Here is a 23,774-nt window from a genome sequence, read left to right on the forward strand (position 1 = left end):
TCAGTCACCGAAAATGGTTCTGTTCGTTTACTTGGACACCATTTGAAGCCATTCGTAGGCTTCATGTTCCCGAACAACGATGGAATTTTTATGGTTGATAATGCGCCATATGACTGATTGAAGAACATTCTGGATAACTCGAGCGAATGATTTGACCACCGAGATCGCCCAACATGAATTTCATCGAACATTTATGAGACAAAATCGAGTGGTCAGTTCGTGCACAAAATCCCACACCGGCAACATTTTCACAAGTACTGGCGGTTATAGAAATAGCATGGCTTAATATTTCTGCAGCGGCCTTCCATCGACTTGAATGCGTGCCACGTCGAATTGATGCTCAACGCCAGGAAAACGAAGGCCCGACACGATATTAGGAGGTAACCCATGACTTTTGTCAGCGTAATGTATAAGCAGTTTATGTTGAGGGTCAGTTGTCGTTCCCTGTACCAAACTCGTAGTGATGCTAACATTGAGTCACTAAAATTGATCGCAGCAATAAAAAATACCCAAAAGCGAGGTTAACACCATGTGAAACACAAAAAAGAAAAAAAATTAGGTGGAAAATTCATAACTGAACAGCTATCCATGCAGAAATTCTCAATAAGACTAGAATCATTTGCGCCGGCAACAGAATAGAAGTCCATTCTACCATTACATACGAAAATAATATCGGCACAAAGAAAGACTAAAAGAAAATTTTTTGTACATCATGTGTCCCTGTAGGGCCCAAACGAGAGTAATAACAAACCAGCGGACAAATGATCTAGCCAGAGCACAAAAAAGCGAATATGTTCTTATTTAAAAGCCTTTGACAATCTCTATTTGTAGTTAAGCCTTTATATTCAACATCTCCCTCTCTCCATCACTGCATATATTTGCCTCTCTCCCACTGTCACCTTTTTCCACAATTGATTTCAGGTATATCCCACCACCACTGTCTCCTCTCTCACTTATACTTTTCTTTTTGTCTTTCGTTGCCACTGCCACTGTCTGCACCATACATTGGTATCCGAAAAATTCTGGCGGCTCCTAATTACTTTTTCCCGCTATACTCGCGTGTTTAAAATTTCCGTGCCAAATGCCTATCTGTTAAAGCGCCAGACTGCGAGGGTTCAGATCTCCCAAGCTTACGTAAGCTCTCCACTCATGTGTATTTTACATTTCCAATGGAAAACACTCTCTCCACCCTAACAGGCCTAGCAAGGCGCAACAATACTGACCGACCTCCCTGTCGTCCTCAGTGCGTCCTGGATGCGGATATGGAGTGGCATGTGGTCAGCACACCGCCCTTCCTGCCGTTTTCAGATTCCGTGACTAGAGCCACTGACCAAGTAGCTCCTCATTTAGCCTCACAAGGACTACGCTCACCCCGCTTGCCAACAGCATTCGCAGACCCGGATGATGACCCATGCAACTGCTATCCAAGCCTAACAGTGCGTAACGTTGGTGATACGACGGGAACCAGTATTACCACAGCGGCAAGGCTGTTGATTCAACTAAACTCTCTCGTTTTGTCCCACAGTTTCTGTCTCCATCCATTTCTCCTTTTCTTTTACTGCCACTGTCTTTCATTGACCATCAATATCTCATCTCTATTTAGTCCCCACTACTATTGTCTTCACCCATCTGTCTTTCTCTTTCACTGCCACTTTATCTCTCCCACCATCAATAACTCCTCTCCCTTTCTTTCCCAATGTCACTGTCTCTTCTCTCTTCACCATAACTACCTCTCTAATATTCTCACTTCAGCACAAAGAGGTGTGAATACGCTCGCATGTCACAACTTTTTGTGAGGAAGGCGGAATGAGGATTGAGCCACCTGGTTCCTCAGTTTTCCGTCAGAGTCTTTTAAAGAGTAAAGAATTCTCCTTTTTTGTACACTGACAGGGGAACTGTACCTGTAGTTCCCTTATTTTTCCTGCTACAGCAGCATGTACTGCTCGTCTAGAAGGAATTCTATATGTCAGCAAATTTTCGATAATTTACTTATATATTTGGATACTTTAATACATATAGACAACAAATAAGTAGCATAATACCTAGATACACACAGGCAACAAATAATTATCATAATACAAGGTTAATATAAAATCGTTTGCCCTACAATTTGTCTGAATACCTCGCTCATCGAAAACGCCTGGGTTACCTTCAGTATCCCAAAAGAGTAAAAATGTTATTAGAAATGTTTTACTAAATTTGCTGTATTTTCAGTTTTATATCATTTCTGGGAGTCATTTGTTTTAAGGCATTTTAAGACGCTTTTTAGATCATGCTTTCACTGGGTACCATTCTTCGTGCATTTGTATAGGTGTCAGGTTCACAATATACTACAGAGACTTGCGTCATACAGTATTATTGGCAAAAAAAATAGCTGACTAAAAACATAGTTAGGTGACCTTAGAATCCTTACGATGACCCTAGGACCCTTGCCATGTGTTCACTATGTCAGTTAAAACTGCATTAAATTCTCGGTCCAGATATTACGCGCACATTTTACATGCGTAAGTACGATAACTTTGAACCACTAGTTCTCGGTAACGGATAATGATATAGAGAAAAAATTCGAATTTCCCTGTGAATATTATATTAAGAATATATATCAAAAATTTCGACGATGTGCCACCAAAAGAAATAAAGAAGTGACCATCCCCACGATTGGTACTTCTCGTAGCCAAAAATCATGGTTTTCAATGTTTCCTCAAGAACCACCTGTGGACAAATGGCGCTCTTAAAACCCGCCCTCCACCTCACTTATTGCAAGAAACCAACCGATTAGCTCAATTTGCCTAATTGAAAGAAGTGTGTTACGACGTTTACATATTGACCCTGTACTGTAGGATAACTACAGAAGGCCCGTTCTTCCGATGGGTAGAAAGATGGTCGCTAGGCCAAGGGATACCCAAAACACTGGCACCTTTATCTCTGCAATCAATAGAAACCAATATATGACCCCCCGAAAATCGCATTTTCGTGCGCAGCTTTTTGTAACATATTGGTACGGTGCACTGTCGTGCACGAACCGACATTTTTAATTTTTGTATGACAGTTTCATTTCTTCTCTATTGATATATCTCATCCTTCTTCCAGTGTTTTAATAACCCACTTGTTCTGTCTCTTCAAAGCTCAATTCCCAAAACTATACATCACAAGCACTATCGTCAATTTGCAATTTGTGTGTGTGTGTGTGTGTGTGCGTGTTTTCTTGTTTTGTTGGTAGGCTTCCTTTTTATACTCTCATACAACAGTTGTAATTTATATACCGTGTTTCTCAGAGTTTCATACTGATCACAGAACAGCAAGTATCCTACATATTTAAATTTTCTAACCTGCCTGAGTAAGTTATTGTCAATTACCGGTACACTCTTTGAATGTATTGGATATTCGCCCTTAAATGCCATACTTTAGAGCTGTTGAAAGGCATGTTCAGACTGCAATTTGAAATTCAATTGAAGAGATCATAGGATCAACTGTGGACTAGTCTTCTTACCTGCAAATAGGAGCTGTGTAGTTAGTGTTAAAATGTTAACACAAATAATCAGCAGCTTCGGTGATATAGGACACCTTGGTCTCGTCGCCTTCTGATTTCTGGTTGAATATATATATATATATATATATATATATATATATATATATATATATATATATATATATATATATGCCTGATTTGTGACGGTATGCACCGGTACCCCATACAAGTACCTTTGACCAAAAACAATCAGAACCGCAGATTTTGAGATGTAGTGCGACGGAACTTTATTTTTTACCAGAACATTTGCAGAAAAGCGTTCAAGTTAGTTTTAAGAAGTCTAAATTTCAAAAACACCTCCATCCACCCCCAGAAAGTTAGAATACTGGAATACCCTTTTTCCCAAATGAAGCACTATATATACAGGGCGGTCAGAAACAGACTGAAAGGTTTGTAAGAGTGTTACAAGGTGGATTGTGCTGTGAAATAACTGTTATGAAAAAATTTCCGATTTAATTAGTACTGAAGTTCGTCAGGTCGTTGTGCGTGTAAATCCAAACAGCCTGTGAGAAGCTATGTTGCCAAACGTGTGCTTCAGTGGGTTAGCTGAAATCGAACGAAAAAAAGCACAGGAAGCCACTGAACGGTAGTAAGTTCAATCCTTGCTACCATAAAAAGTGCAATTTTTGTGTAGCTATCTTGATCGGTTCGAGGAAACCCAAATAAAGAGCGCGTTTGGCAACTATATCGTAGACAGGCTGCTTCAGTTTGCATGCGTGACGACCTGATTGGCTAACTTCAAAGCTAATGAAGTGGGAATCGGTTCGATGTATCGAAATTTTTCTTAAAAACTGTTTCTCAGCCCTGCCACAACCTTACAAGCGTTTCAGACCCTTTCTGATCACCCTTTAGAGGCACACAGTGTCATTCATTAGTACGTCTGGTGTTTCAGAAGAAGACTGTGTCAAAACTACAAGACATGTAGCTTGTAGTGAAATTGGATGCTTATGGAACCTCGTCTCATTTATGTGATTGGATACGCGATTTCCTCTCAGAGATGTCACTGTCCGTAGTAAGGGACGAAAGGTTATCACACGCAACCGAAGTTGTTCTCCAAGATAATGTTACAGGGTCTCTGTTGTTCCTCATCAATATAAACGATTTAGGAGACGCCGTCCTAGGTTGTCTGCAGATTTTCTGTCGCTTATCATTGAGAACTGTCATCAGAAATTGCAAAATAATTCAGAAAAGATGGCAATAATGAAAAGTCTGTGTTCATCCACACAAGTGCTAAAAGGAATCCGCTAAACTTCGATTTCACGATAAATCAATCAAATCTAAAGCCCGTAAGTTCAACTAAATACCGAGAAGTTACAATTACAAACAAGTTTAACTGGAAAGAACACATAGAAAATGTTGTGAGGAAGCAAACCAAAGACTGCGTTTTACTGGCAGAACACTTAGAAAATGTAACAGTTCAGCTAAAGACTAAAGAGACTGCCTACACTACGCTTATCCACCTTCTTCTGGTGTACTGCTGCGTGGTGTGGGATTTTTAGCAGACAGGATTAACGGAGTGCATAGAGAATGTTCAAAGAGGGGCAGCACGTTTTTTATTGTTGCGAAATATGGGAGAGAGTGTCACTGACATCATACAGGATTTGGAATGGACATCATTAAAACAAAGGCGTTTGTCGTCTCGGCAGAATCTTCTCAGAAAGTTTGAATCACTAAATTTCTCCTCCGAATGCGAAAATATTTTGACTACGCCGACCTACATAGGGAGAAACGATCATCATAATAAAATAAAGGAAATCAGAGCTCGCACAGAAAGATATAGGTGTTGTTTTGTCTGCACGCTGTTAGCGATTGGAGTAACAGAGAATTATTGTGAAGGTGTTTCGATTAACGCTTTGGCTCTGAGCACTATGCGACTTAACGGTTAACGCTTTGTCAGGCAGTTAAGTGTGATTTGCAGGGTATCTATGTAGATGTATAAAATGATGCATAGTACATGGAGCAACTCTCTAAGTTTTTGTTTAAGATTTCAGGTGCTGAATATGGGCACCGTACTATTCTATCGCTTGTGCCTTTTGCTGCAGTTATGCAGAAACGGCATGATTAATCGGATTTGACAAGGTTAGTTTAAGGGGTGGACGGATGCTCTTCCTGCCACCAGCCAGTACCCCCCTGGATAGAATTAATGTACCCCAACTGTCTGTGACTAGAGTAATCCATGGAAAAGTGCGAATGTGTTCAGATATCTGCGAACTGTGTAACTGAGGTGGGGCGTGGGAACCACCCCAGTATTCACCTAGTAGAATGTTGAAAACCGCCTAAAAACCACATCCAGACTGGTCGGCACAACGGCCGTCGTCGTTAATCCGACAGGCGGATTTGATCCGGGACCGGCGCGTGTAGCCGAGTCTAGGAAGCAGCGCGTCAGCGCTCTCGGCTAACCTGGCGGGTTGTATATGGGCACCGTACGTGGCATGATAAAAGTCAGTACGATCGGAAGAGAAACTGCTTGTAGTTCCTTAATGTCAGTGAAGGGGAAACGAGAACAGCCCAATTTGGATATCTGTTAACTGGGGTGAATGTGCGCAGGGGCGGACTTATTCGATGCGGCAGTGTGGAGCAGATGCTTTGTCTTTATCTTCTGACATAGCTACCCCCTAGTGGTGAACTTTTTTCTCAAAGTATTACGAATGGAAATTTAGAGATATGGTGTATCTACAAATATGTGTCATTTTCCTGCTTCTGGCGCATTGTCAGGAGAGAGTACACGTTCTGGGTTTCCTCCAGACACTGTTATGCTGCAGTACGGATAATAGGTGCATCACAGAGTGGGAACGAAATGGCACGGTACTGGAAACGTACTCCAAAGTTTAAATACTCCAGACAGTACGGTTCTTGTGGGGAAAACGTCTAAATTGCGTACAGATTCATGGCGAAACTCAGGCGGTATACGAACCAAATGCAGTTCAGCGTCCAGCCGTACAGAAACTTGCCAACAATTTGACTGAGGCTCCACAGACGTTGGTGATGCTGATCTGGAAGGTAGACTACCATCATCATTGACCACAGACGACAATGCTTGTGTACTCGAGTAAAAGATTCGCAGCAAGCGCAGAGTGATTATCGGGGACATTGCTGAGCAGATGCCCGTCTCAAGAGCAAGTTCTGGTTCTGTGCCCGAGGTCGTTTGAAATACCGTAAATTGTGCTCAAGCTGGGTTCTGCGACCACTCTTGCTTGCATACAAAGGCGAAACCTTTATGGAGTCTCCGGACTTACGTTAGCGTCATCACCAGGACGGCATTGATTTGCTAAGGCACATCACAATGGGCGCTGAGATATGGGACCATCATTTGACATCTGTAACAGGGCGTCAATGGCATGAAGACACATCTTCTCGCCTCCGCAGAATAATTTCAAAGTTGCGCCATCAGCAGGCAAGTTCACTGCCAGAGTTTACAACAAACGGCATAACCATTAAAGCCGCTTCGTGCTGTGCAACACTGACATCGCTGTGCAACACTGTAAGGAACAAAAACAGTGGAAAATTAAGCAAAGGCATTGTTCGTCACAAAAATACAACGCCCAACAATGAGGTGACAAAGGTCAGCGAATACCTCCTAATATCGAGTCGGATCTACTTGTAGCCAGCGTCGTGCAGTAACTCGACGTGGCACGGACGCAACACGTCGCTGGAAGTGCCCTACAGAAACAATGAATAATGCTGCCGCCATGCCCATCCATATTTGCGAAACTGTTGCAGCTGCAGGAACTTGTGCACGAACTGAACTCTCGATTATGTCCCATAACTGTTCTATAGGATTCATGTTGGGCGATCTTAATGGCCAAATTATTCTCTCGTATTGTCTAGAATGTGTCTCAAACCAGTCGCGAGAAATAGCGGCCCTGTGACATGGGGCATAGTCATCCATAAAAATTCCATCTTTGTTCGGGAACATGAAGTCCATGAATGGCTACCAATTGTCTCCAAATAACCGAACATAACCGTTTCTAGTCAGTTCACTTGAACCAAAGGACTCAGTCTCTTAAATATAAACACAGCCTACACCATTACGGTACCACCACCAGCTTGCACAGTGTCTTATTGACAACTTGGGGCCGTGGTTTCCTGGAGACTGCGACACACTCGAAATCTACGGTTAGCTCCTACCTACTGAAATAGGGACTCATCCGACCAGGCCACGGCTTTTCAGTCGTCTAGGGTGCAACACATTTGGTGACGAGCTCAAGAGCAATATGGTGGGGTTCAGAAAGGCACTCGAGTCGGCCGTCTGCTGCCCCAGCCCTTTAACGCTAAATTACGCCTCATTGTCCAAACGGACACGTTCTTCGTACATCCAACATTGATTTCAGTGATTATTTCTCGCAGTGTCGCTTTCATGTTAGCACTGCATTGTCCGTGGTGCTACGTAATGCCTGAAATTTTATATTCACGGCACGCTTTTACACTTTCGATCCTGGAATACTGAATTCCCTGACAAGTTCCGAAATGGAATGTGCCATGCGTCTTTTCCCTACTACCATATCGCGTTCAAATTCTGTTAATTGCGTCGTGCCGCCATAATCACATCGGAAACTTTTTACAATGCACTGCCGTTTTATTCCTTGTGCACGCGATACTACAGCCATTTAGTATTCCATGACTTTTGTCATCTTAGTGCATGTGACGTAAGCAACATAAGCTTCGCTTAAACGTTCTCGATGAGAGTTTTGGATGAGATGATATAATGGTAAAATGGAAATGAGAGTATGGCGTCATTGACCGGGAGGCCTCTTACGGGGCAGCTCTGGCCGCCTTGGTGCACGTATTATTACATTCGACGCCACATTGGGCGACTTGCGCGCTGGATGGGGATGAAATCATGATAACACAACACTGAGTCCCTCAGCGGAGAAAATCTCCGACCCAGCCGGGAATCGAACCCAGCCCCGTAGGACGGCAATCCGTCACGCTGACCACTCAGTTATCGGGGCGGACGACATGGTGGTGTTTGCGCGTAACAGTAAGGTCTTTTGTCTCCAAGGTTTGAAAACTTCCGCCTCACAGTCCACATCTTGCACAACGCGATTTCCGTCTTTTCGGCAAACTGGAAGAACTTCTACTGCGTGAAAAATTTTCCAAGGATTATGTTGTCGGCACAGCGGTTCTCTAATAGTTTCTGTTCTACCATCGAGTTACTCATAAAATGGTAGAACGTTGTGACCCTTGTAGCGACTAGGTGACCATGTCAAAAAGTGCTTTCATACAGCTGTGTAGCTTTGGAATGAACTGAGCAAATTCTATGGAAATTACATGCCCTTTCTATAATAATGTGTAACTTACTTTTTGAATTACCCTCATATACATGTTAGTAGATAATCAGTTAGTAGGGTAAAATAAAAAACACTCCTGTGTGACTTACACCACTCAGCTGCTGTTATTGACCAATATTTCATAACAATTCTGAAAGAGGACTGGTCCCTCTCTCACTGTTCTCCATATTCATGGGTAAAATTTAATGTTGATTTTACACCTAAAACATCGTTTTCCGGAGACAGGAGGTATCAGCATGAGTAGGCATTGATGGGAGCATGTACATTGTTAATGCATACGGGATCTTTATGGTGTCTCTTGTTCAAACAGTATTTTTCTGGAATTGTGAACAAACTGACAGTTTGGTAATATAACAGTATATATTGCATTGGATGTTTTGGGCTTGAAAGCCACGTGCAGGTATTAGGGAAAGGAACACCTTGAAGCACTTACCTGAGGGCGGAATGCTGGGCCCAAGAATTTCTCGCGCCGGTGTGCAGACAACGTGTTCAGTCTAAGAGGCGAAAAACACGGCCCACCTGGACCTACGTGTTAGGTGCCTCTTGCCATGGTAGGTACAGGGGCGCGAGAGATGTGTAGATCGCCCGGCCAACGCATTACTACAGTGTCACAAACGCACTTTATGAATAGAGCCGGTGAGCATAAAAATTCACGAAATTACATGTTCACCATGGACCAGACGCTGTCAAACGAGCCATTAGGTGCTGTTGTCTGTCGGCCTGCAGATTTTTTTGCGAAGCCTCAGGCCTTCAAAACAATTTTAGAAGGAACGCAACACTTATGGCGGCCCTGAAATGATCTATGTTGCGACACAAAAGCATTTCTCTTAGTTTAGCCTGGGCCCCTCGTCAAACGCACTGTAACATTTGGGCCGTCCAGGTAATGATCTCCATGATAAATGTGTTGTTCATCTTAGAGGTTTACAGAAGCTCAAAACTGAGTAGTGGAGAAGAGAATCTTGATCTTCTAATTCAGACTCCAGACTGGAGAGGAGTCTGGTCTTGACTTTTGTTATGAGTGGATTGCACGTGGGACACTTGTCCTGAGTGGTCTCGATTGCTGAGCCTATGGTGAGCACTTAGCTGTACCGACAGTTTAGACCTCACTCATCTAGGACAACTCGCGCAGTTTTATTCGTGACAAGCCTGCCCCCTTGACGTTTGATCTCATTGTGCACATTGGTGTACAAGTGAGTCAAATTGGTCCATATGCGATTGCAGTCTTTCTCGGAGTATTCCACTGATGAATTCTTCTCGGGTTGTCAGCCGAGTGGTGGCGTCGTCTTGTCGCAACGTTTCAGTAAGTTTCGTACCCGTCATCTTCTGGCGAAGTCAAAAGATGATGGGTACGAAACTCATTGAAACATTGCGACAAGACGACGCTACAACTCGGCTGATAACCCGAGAAGAATTCATCAAACTGATCCATGGTACGATCGGCGAACGGAAGTGTCATACGCTGGAATCAGCCGAGATTTCAGGGCTCCATTAGAGAGTAACTGTGGTCCGTCTAGAAGATCACCAGCCGCGACTTTGCAGTTTCGTGAAACCAATAGGGAATTACAGGCGCCACGCCACACATCGCTGGTCTGCAGACGCTTCAACCACGACCGTCACGTGAGAGTCCGCTGCGCGTAGTGAAAACGGGCATTGTATAGCTGCTCCGTCTTGTTAGAGCACACAAGATCAGAATCTTGCTACTTTTACTCAGCTGCACCATCGTAGTATATATAACTTCTGCGTAGAGTAAATCCATCAAGGTCTATTCGGTGTTAGATAATTTCAGATTGTATTATCCATATTTTGAGGCAGAGTAATTGTTCAATTAGACAAACCTTAGTCTTTGCCAACCAACCGCCAAACATATGAGTATTAACTGTTTGTTGCTGCTACCATCAGTTCATGTTCTGCTTTCTAATCACACTTAGCACGTGTTTTTTTGTCCTATTTGTAATCAATGAAGTTGTGCCATAACGTTTATGAGAGATCAATCCTGTGTTGATATATTAATCACCCATCAACAATTGTCTAAAATAGCGACAATGCCACCATTTCAATAAAATTATTTCAACATTCGAGTTCATTTAGATTCTGATAAACGTTATAACCTCTAATGCAATCTATCCACAACGTCATACGGCAAAATCAGTTTAGCAGAGACATGAGACAGGTAATCGCGGGGGGTGGGAGGTTTACCAGTTAAAGCGATTGCTTTCAGAGCGGTAGCTCATATAGTCGCCTGTCACGTTCCAAAGCATGCCGCAAGTCCAGTGCAGTCTTGCAATGTTTTCTAGCTATGCTCTTTAGTACCTACCTAAATAATAAAAAAAAATACGAACATTTGCAACATCATCATCATCATCAACAACAACAACATCATCATCATCATTTAAGACTGATTATGCCTTTCAGCGTTCAGTCTGGAGCATAGTCCCCCTTATAAAATTCCATTGCTAAAATTGGTACCTCTTCTGATGTTAAGCCTATTACTTCAAAACCATTCGTAACCGAATCCATGTACCTTCTCCTTGGTCTACCCCGACTCCTCCTACCCTCTACTGCTGAAACCATGAGTCTCTCGGGTAACCTTGCTTCTCCCATGCGTGCAACATGACCCCACCATCTAAGCCTGTTTGCCCTGACTGCTACGTCTATAGAGTTCATTCCCAGTTTTTCTTTGATTTCCTCATTGTGGACACCCTCCTGCCATTGTTTCCATCCACTAGTACCTGCAATCATCCTAGCTACTTTCATATCCGTAACCTCAACCTTATTGATAAGGTACCCTGAATCCACCCAGCTTTCGCTTCCATGCAACAAAGTTGGTCGAAAGATTGAACGGTGCACAGATAACTTAGTCTTGGTACTGACTTCCTTCTTGCAGAAGAGAGTAGATCGCAGCTCAGCACTCAATGCATTAGCTTTGCTACACCTCGCTTCCAGTTCTTTCACTATGTTGCCATCCTGTGAGAATATGCATCCTACGTACTTGAAACCGTCCACCTGTTCTAACTTTGTTCCTCCTATTTGTACTCAATCCGTTTATATCTCTTTCCCACTGACATCACTTTAGTTTTGGAGATGCTAATCTTCATACCATAGTCCTTACATTTCTGATCTAACTCTGAAATATTACTTTGCAAACTTTCAATCGAATCTGTCATCACAACTAAGTCATCCGCATATGCGATACTGCTTATTTTGTCTTCACATATCTTATCTCACCCAACCAGTCTATTGTTTTCAACATATGATCCATAAATAATATGAACAACAGTGGCGACAGGTTGCAGCCTTGTCTTACCCCTGAAAGAACTCTGAACCATGAACTCAAGTTACCGTCAACTCTAACTGTTGCCTGACTATCTATGTAAAGACCTTTAATAGCTTGCAAAAGTTTGCCTCCTATTCGATAATCTCGTAGAACAGACAATAACTTCCTCCTAGGAACCTTGTCATATGCCTTTTTTAGATATGTAAAGCATAGATACAATTCCCTGTTCCACTCGTAACACTGCTCCATTATTTGCCGTAAGCTAAAGATCTGATCCTGACAAGCTCTAAGAGGCCTAAACCCAAACTGAGTTTCATCCAATTTATCCTCAACTATACTCGCACTTTCCTTTCAACAATACCTGAGAAGATTTTACCCACAACGCTGATTAAAGAGATACCTCTGTAGTTGTTACAATCTTTTGTGTTTCTATGTTTAAAGATTGGTCTGATTACTGCTTTCGTCCAGTCTGATGGAACCTGTTCCGACTCCCACGCCATTTCAATTATCCTGTGTAGCCATTTAAGACCTGACATTCCACTGTATTTGATGAGTTCCGACTTAATTTCATCCACCCCACCCGCTTTATTGCACTGCAATCTATTGACCATTTTCTCCACTTCCTCACATGTGATCATTTCTATCACATTGTACATTGAAATCTGAAACATTACTGATCGTATTTTCACCTACATTGAGCAACTCTTCAAAATATTCCCTCCATCTTCCCAAGGCATCAACAGGATTCACCAGCAGTTTTTCTGACCTGTCCAAAACACTTGTCATTTCCTTCTTACCTCCCTTTCTAAGACTGCTAATTACATTCCAGAATGCCGGCCGCGGTGGTCGTGCGGTTCTAGGCGCTGCAGTTCGCAACCGCGGGACTGCTACGGTCGCAGGTTCGAATCCTGCATGGATGTGTGTGATGTCCTTAGGTTAGTTAGGTTTAAGTAGTTCTAAGTTCTAGGGGACTGATGACCGCAGCTGTTAAGTTCCATAGTGCTCAGAGCCATTTTTTTACATTCCAGAATGGTTTTCCAGCAGTTTGGCCCAAAGTCTCCATCCAGTTTCCAAAGGCTTCCCAAGAATTCTTCTTGAATGCTGCAATTATCTGTTTGGCTTTGTTTCTTTCTTCAACATAACTTTCTCTGTATACCTGAGTTCCAGTATGTAGCCATTTTTGATACGCCTTCTTTTTCCTTTTACAGGCTGCCTTGACTGTGTCATTCCACCAAGCTGTTTGATTCATCCTACCTTTACACGCTACTGTTCCAAGACATTCTTTAGCCACTTCTAGTACTGAGTCCCTGTACCTTGTCCTTCCTTTTCCAATTACTGTAATTGACTACATTCAACTAACTGGTACCTTTCTGAGATCACTGTTATGTACGAGGTGCATTCAAGTTCTAAGGCCTCCGATTTTTTTTCTAATTAACTACTCACCCGAAATCAATGAAACTGGCGATACTTCTCGACGTAATCGACCTTCAGACGTACATATTTTTCACAACGCTGACGCCATGATTCCATGGCAGCTGTGAAGGCTTCTTTAGGAGAGTGCGGCCACAGAGAGTGTCTTTCATTGTTGGAAAAAGCCAAAAATCACTAGGAGCCAGGTCAGGTGAGTAGGGAGCATGAGGAATCACTTCAAAATTGTTATCACGAAGAAACTGTTGCGTAACGTTAGCTCGATGTGCGTGTGCGTTGTCTTGGTGAAACAGCACACGCGCAGCCCTTCCCAGGCGTTTTTGTTGAAGTGCAGGAAGGAATTTGTTCTTCAAAATATTTTCATAGGATGCACCTGTTACCGTAGTGCCCTTTGGAACGCAATGGGTAAGGATTACACCCTCGCTGTCCCAGAACATGGACACCACCATTTTTTCAGGACTGGCAGTAACCAAAAATGTTTTTGGTGGCGGTGAATTTGTGTGCTTCTATTGAGCTGACTGGCGCTGAATGGCATCCACGTCTCATCCATTGTCACAAGCGACGAAACGAATGTCCCATTCATGCTGTCATTATGCGTCAACATTGCTTGGCAACATGCCACACAGGCAGCCATGTGGTCGTCCGTCAGCATTCGTGGCACCCACCTGGACGACACTTTTCGCATTTTCAGGTCGTCATGCAGGATTGTGTGCACAGAACACACAGAAATGCCAACTCTGGAGGCGATATGTTCAACAGTCATTCGGCGATCCCCCAAAACAATTCTCTCCACTTTCTCGATCATGTCGTCAGATCGGCTTGTGCGAGCCCGGGGTTGTTTCGGTTTGTTCTCACACGATGTTCTGCCTTCATTAAACTGTCGCACCCACGATCGCACTTTCGATACATCCATAACTCCAACACCACATGTCTCCTTCAACTGTCGATGAATTTCAATCGGTTTCACACCACGCAAATTCAGAAAACGAATGATTGCACGCTGTTCAAGTAAGGAAAACGTCGCCATTTTAAGTATTTAAAACAGTTCTCATTCTCGCCGCTGGCGGTAAAATTCCATCTGCCGTACGGTGCTGCCCTCTCTGGGACGTATTGACAATGAACGCGGCCTCATTTTAAAACAATGCACATGTTTCTCTCTCTTTCCGGTCCGGAGAAAAAAACATCGGACGCCTTAGAACTTGAATGCACCTCGTACTTGTGCTGATTTCCTTCTCCTGATGTTTCTCCAGTCTTATCCTCGTACATATGGACCTGACCTCCTGCACTTTCGGCCTCACAATACCTCCATGAACAACCATGTGCAACATGAAAATAAGTATTAAATACGTTATCGATGAAGTGCATATTTATTTAGGTACCAACAAATTTTACATAAAACACTGTACACACAGCAAACACGTCCACGCAAATAAAATGTACAGTCAGTGAAACCACAGTATACTCACCACAGTAGTGACACCCCAGCCGCTCACGTTGCACGGCGTGTTGATAGCAGGAGTTTTGATAGAGAATCCGATAGGCTGCACGTTAGCCCCCAAGGGTAGCTTCTGCTTAGTCTGCAAATCCATCACATAATTCAATCGTTAACTAGAAAACCACGTTAGAAAAACAAGAATTCATGTTTGTTACTCTATATAGCACACAGAATAAGAGACATTACGAAATATAAATACACTCCTGGAAATTGAAATAAGAACAACGTGAATTCGTTGTCCCAGGAAGGGGAAACTTTATTGACACATTCCTGGGGTCAGATACATCACATGATCACACTGACAGAACCACAGGCACATAGACACAGGCAACAGAGCATGCACTATGTCGGCACTAGTACAGTGTATATCAACCTTTCGCAGCAATGCAGGCAGCTATTCTCGCATGGAGACGATCGTAGAGATGCTGGATGTAGTCCTGTGGAACGGCTTGCCATGCCATTTCCACCTGGCGCCTCAGTTGGACCAGCGTTCGTGCTGGACGTGCAGACCGCGTGAGACGACGCTTCAGCCAGTCCCAAACATGTTCAATGCGGGACAGATCCGGAGATCTTGCTGGCCAGGGTAGTTGACTTACACCTTCTACAGCACGTTGGGTGGCACGGGATACATGCGGAGTGCATTGTCCTGTTGGAACAGCAAGTTCCCTTGCCGGTCTAGGAATGGTAGAACGATGGGTTCGATGACGGTTTGGATGTACCGTGCACTATTCAGTGTCCCCTCGACGATCACCAGAGGTGTACGGCCAGTGTAGGAGATCGCTCCCCACACCATGATGCCGGGTGTTGGCCCTGTGTGCCTCGGTCGTATGCAGTCCTGATTGTGGCGCTCACCTGCACGGCGCCAAACACGCATACGACCATCATTGGCACCAAGGCAGAAGCGACTCTATCGCTGAAGACGACACGTCTCCATTCGTCCCTCCATTCACGCCTGTCCCGACACCACTGGAGGCGGGCTGCACGATGTTGGGGCGTGAGTGGAAGACGGCCTAACGGTGTGCGGGACCGTAGTCCAGCTTCATGGAGACGGTTGCGAATGGTCCTCGCCGATACCCCAGAAGCAACAGTGTCCCTAATTTGCTGGGAAGTGGCGGTGCGGTCCCCTACGGCACTGCGTAGGATCCTACAGTCTTGGCATGCATCCGTGCGTCGCTGCGGTCCGGTCCCAGGTCGACGGGCACGTGCACCTTCCGCTGACCACTGGCGACAACATCGATGTACTGTGGAGACCTCACGACCCACGTGTTGAGCAATTCGGCGGTACGTCCACCCGGCCTCCCGCATGCCCACTATACGCCCTCGCTCAAAGTCCGTCAACTGCTCATACGGGTCACGTCCACGCTGTCGCGGCATGCTACCAGTGTTAAAGACTGCGATGGAGCTCCGTATGCCACGGCAAACTGGCTGACACTGACGGCGGCGGTGCATAAATGCTGCGTAGCTAGCGCCATTCGACGGCCAACACCGCGGTTCCTGGTGTGTCCGCTGTGCCGTGCGTGTGATCATTACTTGTACAGCCCTCTCGCAGTGTCCGTTGCAAGTATGGTGGGTCTGACACGCCGGTGTCAATGTGTTCTTTTTTCCAATTCCAGGAGTGTAGATAGTACCCTTAAATACGAATCCAACAAATGTGAAAAATTGATAAAAAGAGTGGTTAAAACAAAACCTCTATAAGGCGTAAGAAAAACACTCACTCGTCTCTGAAAAGTGAAAGTGCAACATTTTACTTGCATACGACATAAATTTAAAATTGTGGTTCCAAAATAGAGGAAGAAACCTAATACTGCTCATCCGATTTTACTCAGAATCGATTTCCGAATGATTCGGGGGCAGCAGTTGAATTTAGAATATCAAAATAAATTGAAACATATTTGTTAATTCATGAAGAATAATTTTGGTTGTCCGTTGTACGAACGCCTCCATCTACCTCCCCTTCCCATCTCTTCATCACTGACTTGCAGTTTGGTGGGAGACTCTCCACTGTCAGAGAAGCGGTAGCTCACTGGAAACCTTATTTCGTAAACTCGAATCCATTAAAAAATATTGCCGGTGGTCACGTTAAGGGGAATATTCTGTGCACATGCTGAGTGGGTCTGACCTCTCAGAGGTCGTCCTGGATCGTTTCCTGAGTGTTTTTCATTTAAGAAACTCGCGGTCTTCAGTGGACCATTCCAACGTAATTCGCTTCGTTTTTTAGCCCCGACTGTGCTACACTGACAGAATCTTCTTATCAGTGGATATCTATACTACAGTTAATGTACGTCATGTTTGCCATCAGAATGTTTCCATTAACTCCTGGTTTGTACTGCTGATTCTTGTCACTTTGCCTCCATCTTGAAACTGTTTTCAGTTCATGACACTGATGTTACTGACGTCTAATGAAATTCCCCACATCATGTCAGCAGTAGAAGAGACGTCACTGCTAACAACTGTGAAAAAAAGCCCGTAGCATACAGATACTCGCAAATAAATGCGGCAGCAGGTGAAACATGATCATTAAACTAAGTGACGGGAAGGGCTGTCCCAGTTTAAATTCTGTCCTGTGTGACGATCGAATGTTACGGCTAGATGCGGCTTAAGGTGAAAAGTAGCACGATATGTAAGAATTCTGTTAGAGTGAGGTGTGTAGTGAACCCTCCATCACGCCACAGCCGACTTTGAACGTGGTATGACTATTGGAGTAACACGTATGGGTCATAGCAAATCAGCGACTGCCAAGGAGTTGTGTTTCCGAGATCAACAATGTATAGTGTGACACTGTTTCTGAGCCATGGTAAAAATTGCTGTTTCGAAGATCGCTCCGCAGCCTGTAGTGTGAAGCAGTCGCCCTCTGTTTTTGTCGGTGGCGCCGCTGTGGCAATCGCAGCTTTAGTGTCTCCCTCTGGTGGGAAAGGGGAAAGGTTGCCTGTTCACGTGTATATAAGGTGCGCTATGAGCTCGCCAGTGGGGCAGTCTGAGTCAGTCTCTCGTCCGCATTTGTTAGGCTGTTAGTGTCTGTCTGTCGTTCAGATCAACCTTTAAGGCCGGCAAAATGAGAATCTTTCCACTCCGTCGGTAAGAGAACTCAGCGAGTGGTCTCCCGGTCGGGGTTCAGTTCCTGCATCTGAGTCTGCGTATTAGGCCGCCAGTCTGCTCGAGTTTGCTCAGGCAATGGTCATTGGCGGTTGGATCGATCGGTTGGTCGGACGCGCACTGAGACGCAAGATGACTTGTCCGCCTTGAGCGTCGGACGTCAGACCACTGGGCCGCCGCGTATAGCTTATCGCGGTCGACACGAGAGCAACCGGAGTCAACCCACGACATTAGTCTGGCCGGTGCGAGCTGTGATGCCGTGAGACGGGAGATCAGCGCGCCTTCCTGCGTCGGTTAAAGCGGCTGGCACCGGACGGTTCGGGAGAGTGATTTGGGGGTGCTGCGCCAGGTCCTCTCGAGAAATCGCAGTTTATTAGAAGTTAAGTGATTGGTGATATTTTGTTCGATTTACTCTTGTTGAATTCTACTTGTTTTCTTGGTGACGTCACCAGCTGTTCTGCTTTGGAGTCGTCCCACCAATCTTCTCCGTTTGCCTACCAGCGGGAAGGTGGTTGTTTACACTCCTGGAAATTGAAATAAGAACCCCGTGGATTCATTGTCCCAGGAAGGGGAAACTTTATTGACACATTCCTGGGGTCAGATACATCACATGATCACACTGACAGAACCACAGGCACATAGATACAGGCAACAGAGCATGCACAATGTCGGCACTAGTACAGTGTATATCCACCTTTCGCAGCAATGCAGGCTGCTATTCTCCCATGGAGACGATCGTAGAGATGCTGGATGTAGTCCTGTGGAACGGCTTGCCATGCCATTTCCACCTGTCGCCTCAGATGGACCAGCGTTCGTGCTGGACGTGCAGACCGCGTGAGACGACACTTCACCCAGTCCCAAACATGCTCAATGGGGGACAGATCCGGAGATCTTGCTGGCCAGGGTAGTTGACTTACACCTTCTAGAGCACGTTGGGTGGCACGGGATACATGTGGACGTGCATTGTCCTGTTGGAACAGCAAGTTCCCTTGCCGGTCTAGGAATGGTAGAACGATGGGTTCGATTACGGTTTGGATGTACCGTGCACTATTCAGTGTACCCTCGGCGATCACCAGAGGTGTATGGCCAGTGTAGGAGATCGCTCCTCACATCATGATGCTGGGTGTTGGCCCTGTGTGCCTCGGTCGTATGCAGTCCTGATTGTGGCGCTCACCTGCACGGCGCCAAACACGCATACGACCATCATTGGCACCAAGGCAGAAGCGACTCCAATCGCTGAAAACGACACGTCTCCATTCGTCCCTCCATTCACGCCTGTTGCGACACCACTGAAGGCGGGCTGCACGATGTTGGGGCGTGAGCGGAAGACGACCTAACGGTGTGCGGGACCATAGCCCAGCTTCATGGAGACGGTTGCGAATGGCCTCGCCGATTTCCCAGGAGCAACAGTGTCCCTAATTTGCTGGGAAGTGGCGGTGCGGTCCCCTACGGCACTGCGTAGGATCCTACGGTCTTGGCGTGCATCCGTGCGTCGCTGCGGTCCGGTCCCAGGTCGACGGGCACGTGCACCTTCCGCCGACCACTGGCGACAACATCGATGTACTGTGGAGACCTCAAGCCCCACGTGTTGAGCAATTCGGCGGTACGTCCACCCGGCCTCCCGCATGCCCACTATACGCCCTCGCTCAAAGTTCACGGTTCACGTCCACGCTGTCGCGGCATGCTACCAGTGTTAAAGACTGCGATGGAGCTCCGTATGCCACGGCAAACTGGCTGACACTGACGGCGGCGGTGCACAAATGCTGCGCAGCTAGCGCCATTCGACGGCCAACACCGCGGTTCCTGGTGTGTCCGCTGTGCCGTGCGTGTGATCATTGCTTGTACAGCCCTCTCGCAGTGTCCGGAGCAAGTATGGTGGGTCTGACACACCGGTGTCAATGTGTTCTTTTTTCCATTTCCAGGAGTGTATAAATTGGGTGGCCCGTTTTTCCCTTGTGGAGTAGGGGCTTGTTAAAGCAACCTGCGGTTCGGGTTGTTCTGTAATCTCCCTATCAATCTACCGTACGTTAGTAGCTCCCTCTTTCATGTTTGTCGGATTTGGTGTTGCCGAATTTATTGCTTGGAGTGTAACGGCCTAATACCTTAAATATGGCCGGCCGAGGTGGCCGAGCGGTTCTAGGCGCTACAGTCTGGAACCGCGCGACCGCTACGGTCGCAGGTTCGAATCCTGCCTTTTGGATGTTTGTGATGTCCTTAGGTTGGTTAGGTTTAAGTAATTCTAAGTTCCAGGGGACTGGTGACCTCAGAAGTTAAGTCGCATAGTGCTCAGAGCCATTTGAACCTTAAATATGTTTTGATCTTTGGAATCTTTGATATTATTGCCTATGATCTTGAGAATTTTATATAAGATTTCATTTCCTGGGCTTTTATTTAAATGATCATTTTAGTATATAAAGTTGCCAACCTTTCACCATAAGACTTTTCTTAGAAGTTAAAATCGAGTTGCACCTTCGGGGGTAAGGTTAATATTTTAATTGCAAGTGTTTTGTACCATTTGCATCCCTCCTACGGGGCTGCATAGTTTGTGTGCTTGTGTAAATTGTCAAAACTTTTAGTTTAAAGCTATCTGGTGTGCGAAGATTTGCACCAGTGTAGTCTTTCAGAGGCTGTTGTGAGCGGTCGTAACAACGGCCGTGTCAAAAGGGAGCGGAAGGTTCTCTGCCTGAAAGCTTATACAGTCAAAACTTGTTTCTTTCTGCCTCTGAATAAATTGTAACTTTGATATTTTGAGGGTGCTTTCGATTGTAATTTAGATCTTCTTCTTTTAAAAAAATGCTTTTAGGCATTATTGAAGTGAATAAAATTCCCATTTGTTAAATGGAATTAGGTTATGATTTCATCAGTTACTCCCTGGCAACTACTTCCATGCTTACATAGTGCGATTAAATGTGTTAATGTTCTTGATGAATCGCTAGTAAATAAACTAAATTCTGAAGAATATTCTTTGAAAATAAATCACGGTTAAGTTTCCATACGCTTCAACTGCATCATAGCACGATCTCAAGTCCTCGATGACAGCGCGTCACGCCGCTTCCCCAGACCTTTCCGGCCATCGGGCATACACTGAAGTGACATACGTCGTGGGATACCAATCATATCATGTCAGACAACCCTTACCCGGCATAGTGCAGCAGCCCTACGTAGCATCTACTCAAAAAGTCGTTGGTAAGTCTCCTGCAGAAATACTGACCCATGTTGCCTCTGCAGCCGTCTATAATTGTGAAAGTGCGACCGAACGAACAAATGCCGCTCGGTGACATGGCGCATTGTCATCCATAAGAATTCCTCCGCTCCTCGGGAACATGAAGTCAGTGAGTGGCTGCAAATGGTCTACAAGTAGCCGACCACAGCCATTTTCAGTCAATGATCGGTTCAGTTGGACCAGAGGATCCAGTCCATTCTATGTAAACACAGCCCACATCATTATGGAGTCACCACCAGCTTGCGTAGTCGCTAGTTGACAACTTTGGTCCGTGGCTTCATGGGGTCTGCGCCACGCTCGAACCCATCCGTCGGCTCTTACCAGCCGAAATCGTTACCCATCCGACAAGGCCACAGTTGGCATTTTTCAAGGGTCCAACACATATAGTCTCGAGCCCAGGAGGAGGGCTGCAGGCAATGTGGTGCTATTCGCAAAGGCACTCTGCTTGGTCGACTGCTGCCAAAACCCATTACCGCCGAACTTCGCCTCACTCTCCTAACGGATACGTTCTTCGTACGTCCCACATTGGCTTCTGTCGCTATTTCAAGCAGGATCGCTTGTCTGGTTGCACTGAAAATTCTACGCAAACGCAGCTGCACTCGGTCAGTAAGTGAAGCCTATCAGCCACTGTGTTGTCCGTGCTCACATGAAATGCCTGAAATTTGGTACTCTTGGCAGCCATTTTATACATTGTGTACGCGATACTACCGCAATCTGTACATGTGCATTTTATATCCCATGACTTTTGTCACCGCAGTGTGTAGAGTGGAAACAAGATATGGTCGTTAAAACGTTTTCGGTGGGAGTTTTGGATGACAGGATATGCTGGTGTTTGCGCACAACAGCAAGGTCTTTTGTGCGGAAAGTTTGAAAACATCGGCCACACAGTCGATATCTTGCACTACGAGATTTCCATATTTTCGGCAGACTGGAAGAACATCGGTTGGGTGAAACGTTCTCCAAGGATGACGTTGTCCACACATGGTCCTCGAGCAGGTTCTGTTCTATCATCGAGGAAATGAACAAATGGTAAACGTTGTGACCGTTGTTGAGACTTGGAGACTTCATACATTTTTGTCAGTTTGTCGTGAAGGTGAGCACATTCTATGGAATGAAATTCTATTCAAATGACAGCCCCGCCAATGCATTGCTCTTTTATACTTTACGTACGAGATACTAGAACCATATGTATGAGTGCATATCGCTATTGCGTGATATTTGTCACCTTAGTGTAGTAGTCTCGTGGTAAAGCGAGTTCGGGAAAAGTGAAATATCGCGTGTCGACTCCCGGCCGGACCATAAAATACTTTAGTTTCCCTTTCACCCAGCCTTCACCTCTCAAGGACGGCAAGATTCGATGTGAACGACAGATCCTTCGGATTTCAAGTTAAACCGCAACTACAGTTTACCCCGTAGAACAACTGGGGTAGGTCAGGGACACGCTAGTCCCTGAATTAGCGTTAATTGAAAGACTTGCACCAGACTGTTCAGTCACACAACGTTATTATAGACGTAGGGGGCGATCGACTCTCTACAATGAGTCAAGTCGTCTACTATTTGAATGTAGGGCGTCACGATCCAATTTCTAACGAGACAATACAAAGACAAATGCACTCCACAGACATCGGCAGCAGAGGAGCGAATCGCTGTTATTTTTTTCCCTTTATTGAGATTCGATTCCCCGGGACTGGCAGCAGCTTAGTACGCCGCTCTTCAGCCTACAGAATTTCTTTTAAAAACATGAATATAATAAAAAGAGGCAATAAAATCGGTGACTTACATGGTAAAATGGCGGAAAATTGTGGAACTTTAAACATAAAACAAAGGGTTAGCCATGCAATAAAATACACAGGAAGCAGCCAGGTAAAATAGTAGACAGGCAATTAAAAAACACGGCGACAGTCTGGTTTCTGTTTGCAATCACACCCAGCGACAGCACGATTTCTGTTCGCAACACTTTGGAAAGACGCACAACACTGAACACTCACTTGAACACTGCACTAAGAAGTTGGAACAAATATGACACACCACAGCTGAGGGCAGATGGGGCGAACCTGGACAGATTATGGGAAAGGAAAGAGGGAAGGAGAGGAAAAACAAAGTGGGGGGGGAGGGGAGGAAGGAGCCGACGGAGAATGAGGCTCACAAGAAGGGGGGGGGGGGGAAAGACGTGAGAGGGAGTGGGGAAAGGCAGGGGAGGGGAATGCGAAAGGACTCGGAGAGGGGGTGGAGAAGGGGGGAGGCAGAGAGAGTGTAGGCGGGGAAAAAACAGGATAGAAGGGGGCAGGGAAGAGGGAGCTCAGGGAAAGGACAGAGGAAAGGAGGGGGGGGGTGAGGATCAGAGGTAATAGAAGGGATAAATGAAGGGAGAGAGGACACCATCCGGGAGGGGGAGTTGACGGAAGTCACCATAGGAAAGGAGATGAAGGGAGATGAAGGGT

The 23,774-nt window shown here is 45.3% G+C and overlaps 1 protein-coding gene across 2 annotated transcripts in view; it reads right to left on the reverse strand.

Moving 5' to 3' along the window:
- The window catches only part of LOC126356033 (trypsin alpha-3-like), a 307,460-nt gene that overhangs the window by 189,501 nt on the left and 94,185 nt on the right, over positions 1-23,774 (reverse strand). The window contains exon 4 of one of the 2 annotated variants that reach the window (XM_050006688.1): positions 14,989-15,099. The exons of the other annotated variant lie outside the window; for it this stretch is intronic. Within the exon in view, the coding sequence (XP_049862645.1) occupies positions 14,989-15,099 (111 nt within the window). The remainder of the gene's footprint in view (positions 1-14,988; positions 15,100-23,774) is intronic. 2 annotated transcript variants of the gene reach the window in all.

The sequence above is a fragment of the Schistocerca gregaria genome, chromosome 3, assembly GCF_023897955.1.
Source record: "Schistocerca gregaria isolate iqSchGreg1 chromosome 3, iqSchGreg1.2, whole genome shotgun sequence".
NCBI classification, from domain to species: domain Eukaryota; kingdom Metazoa; phylum Arthropoda; class Insecta; order Orthoptera; family Acrididae; genus Schistocerca; species Schistocerca gregaria.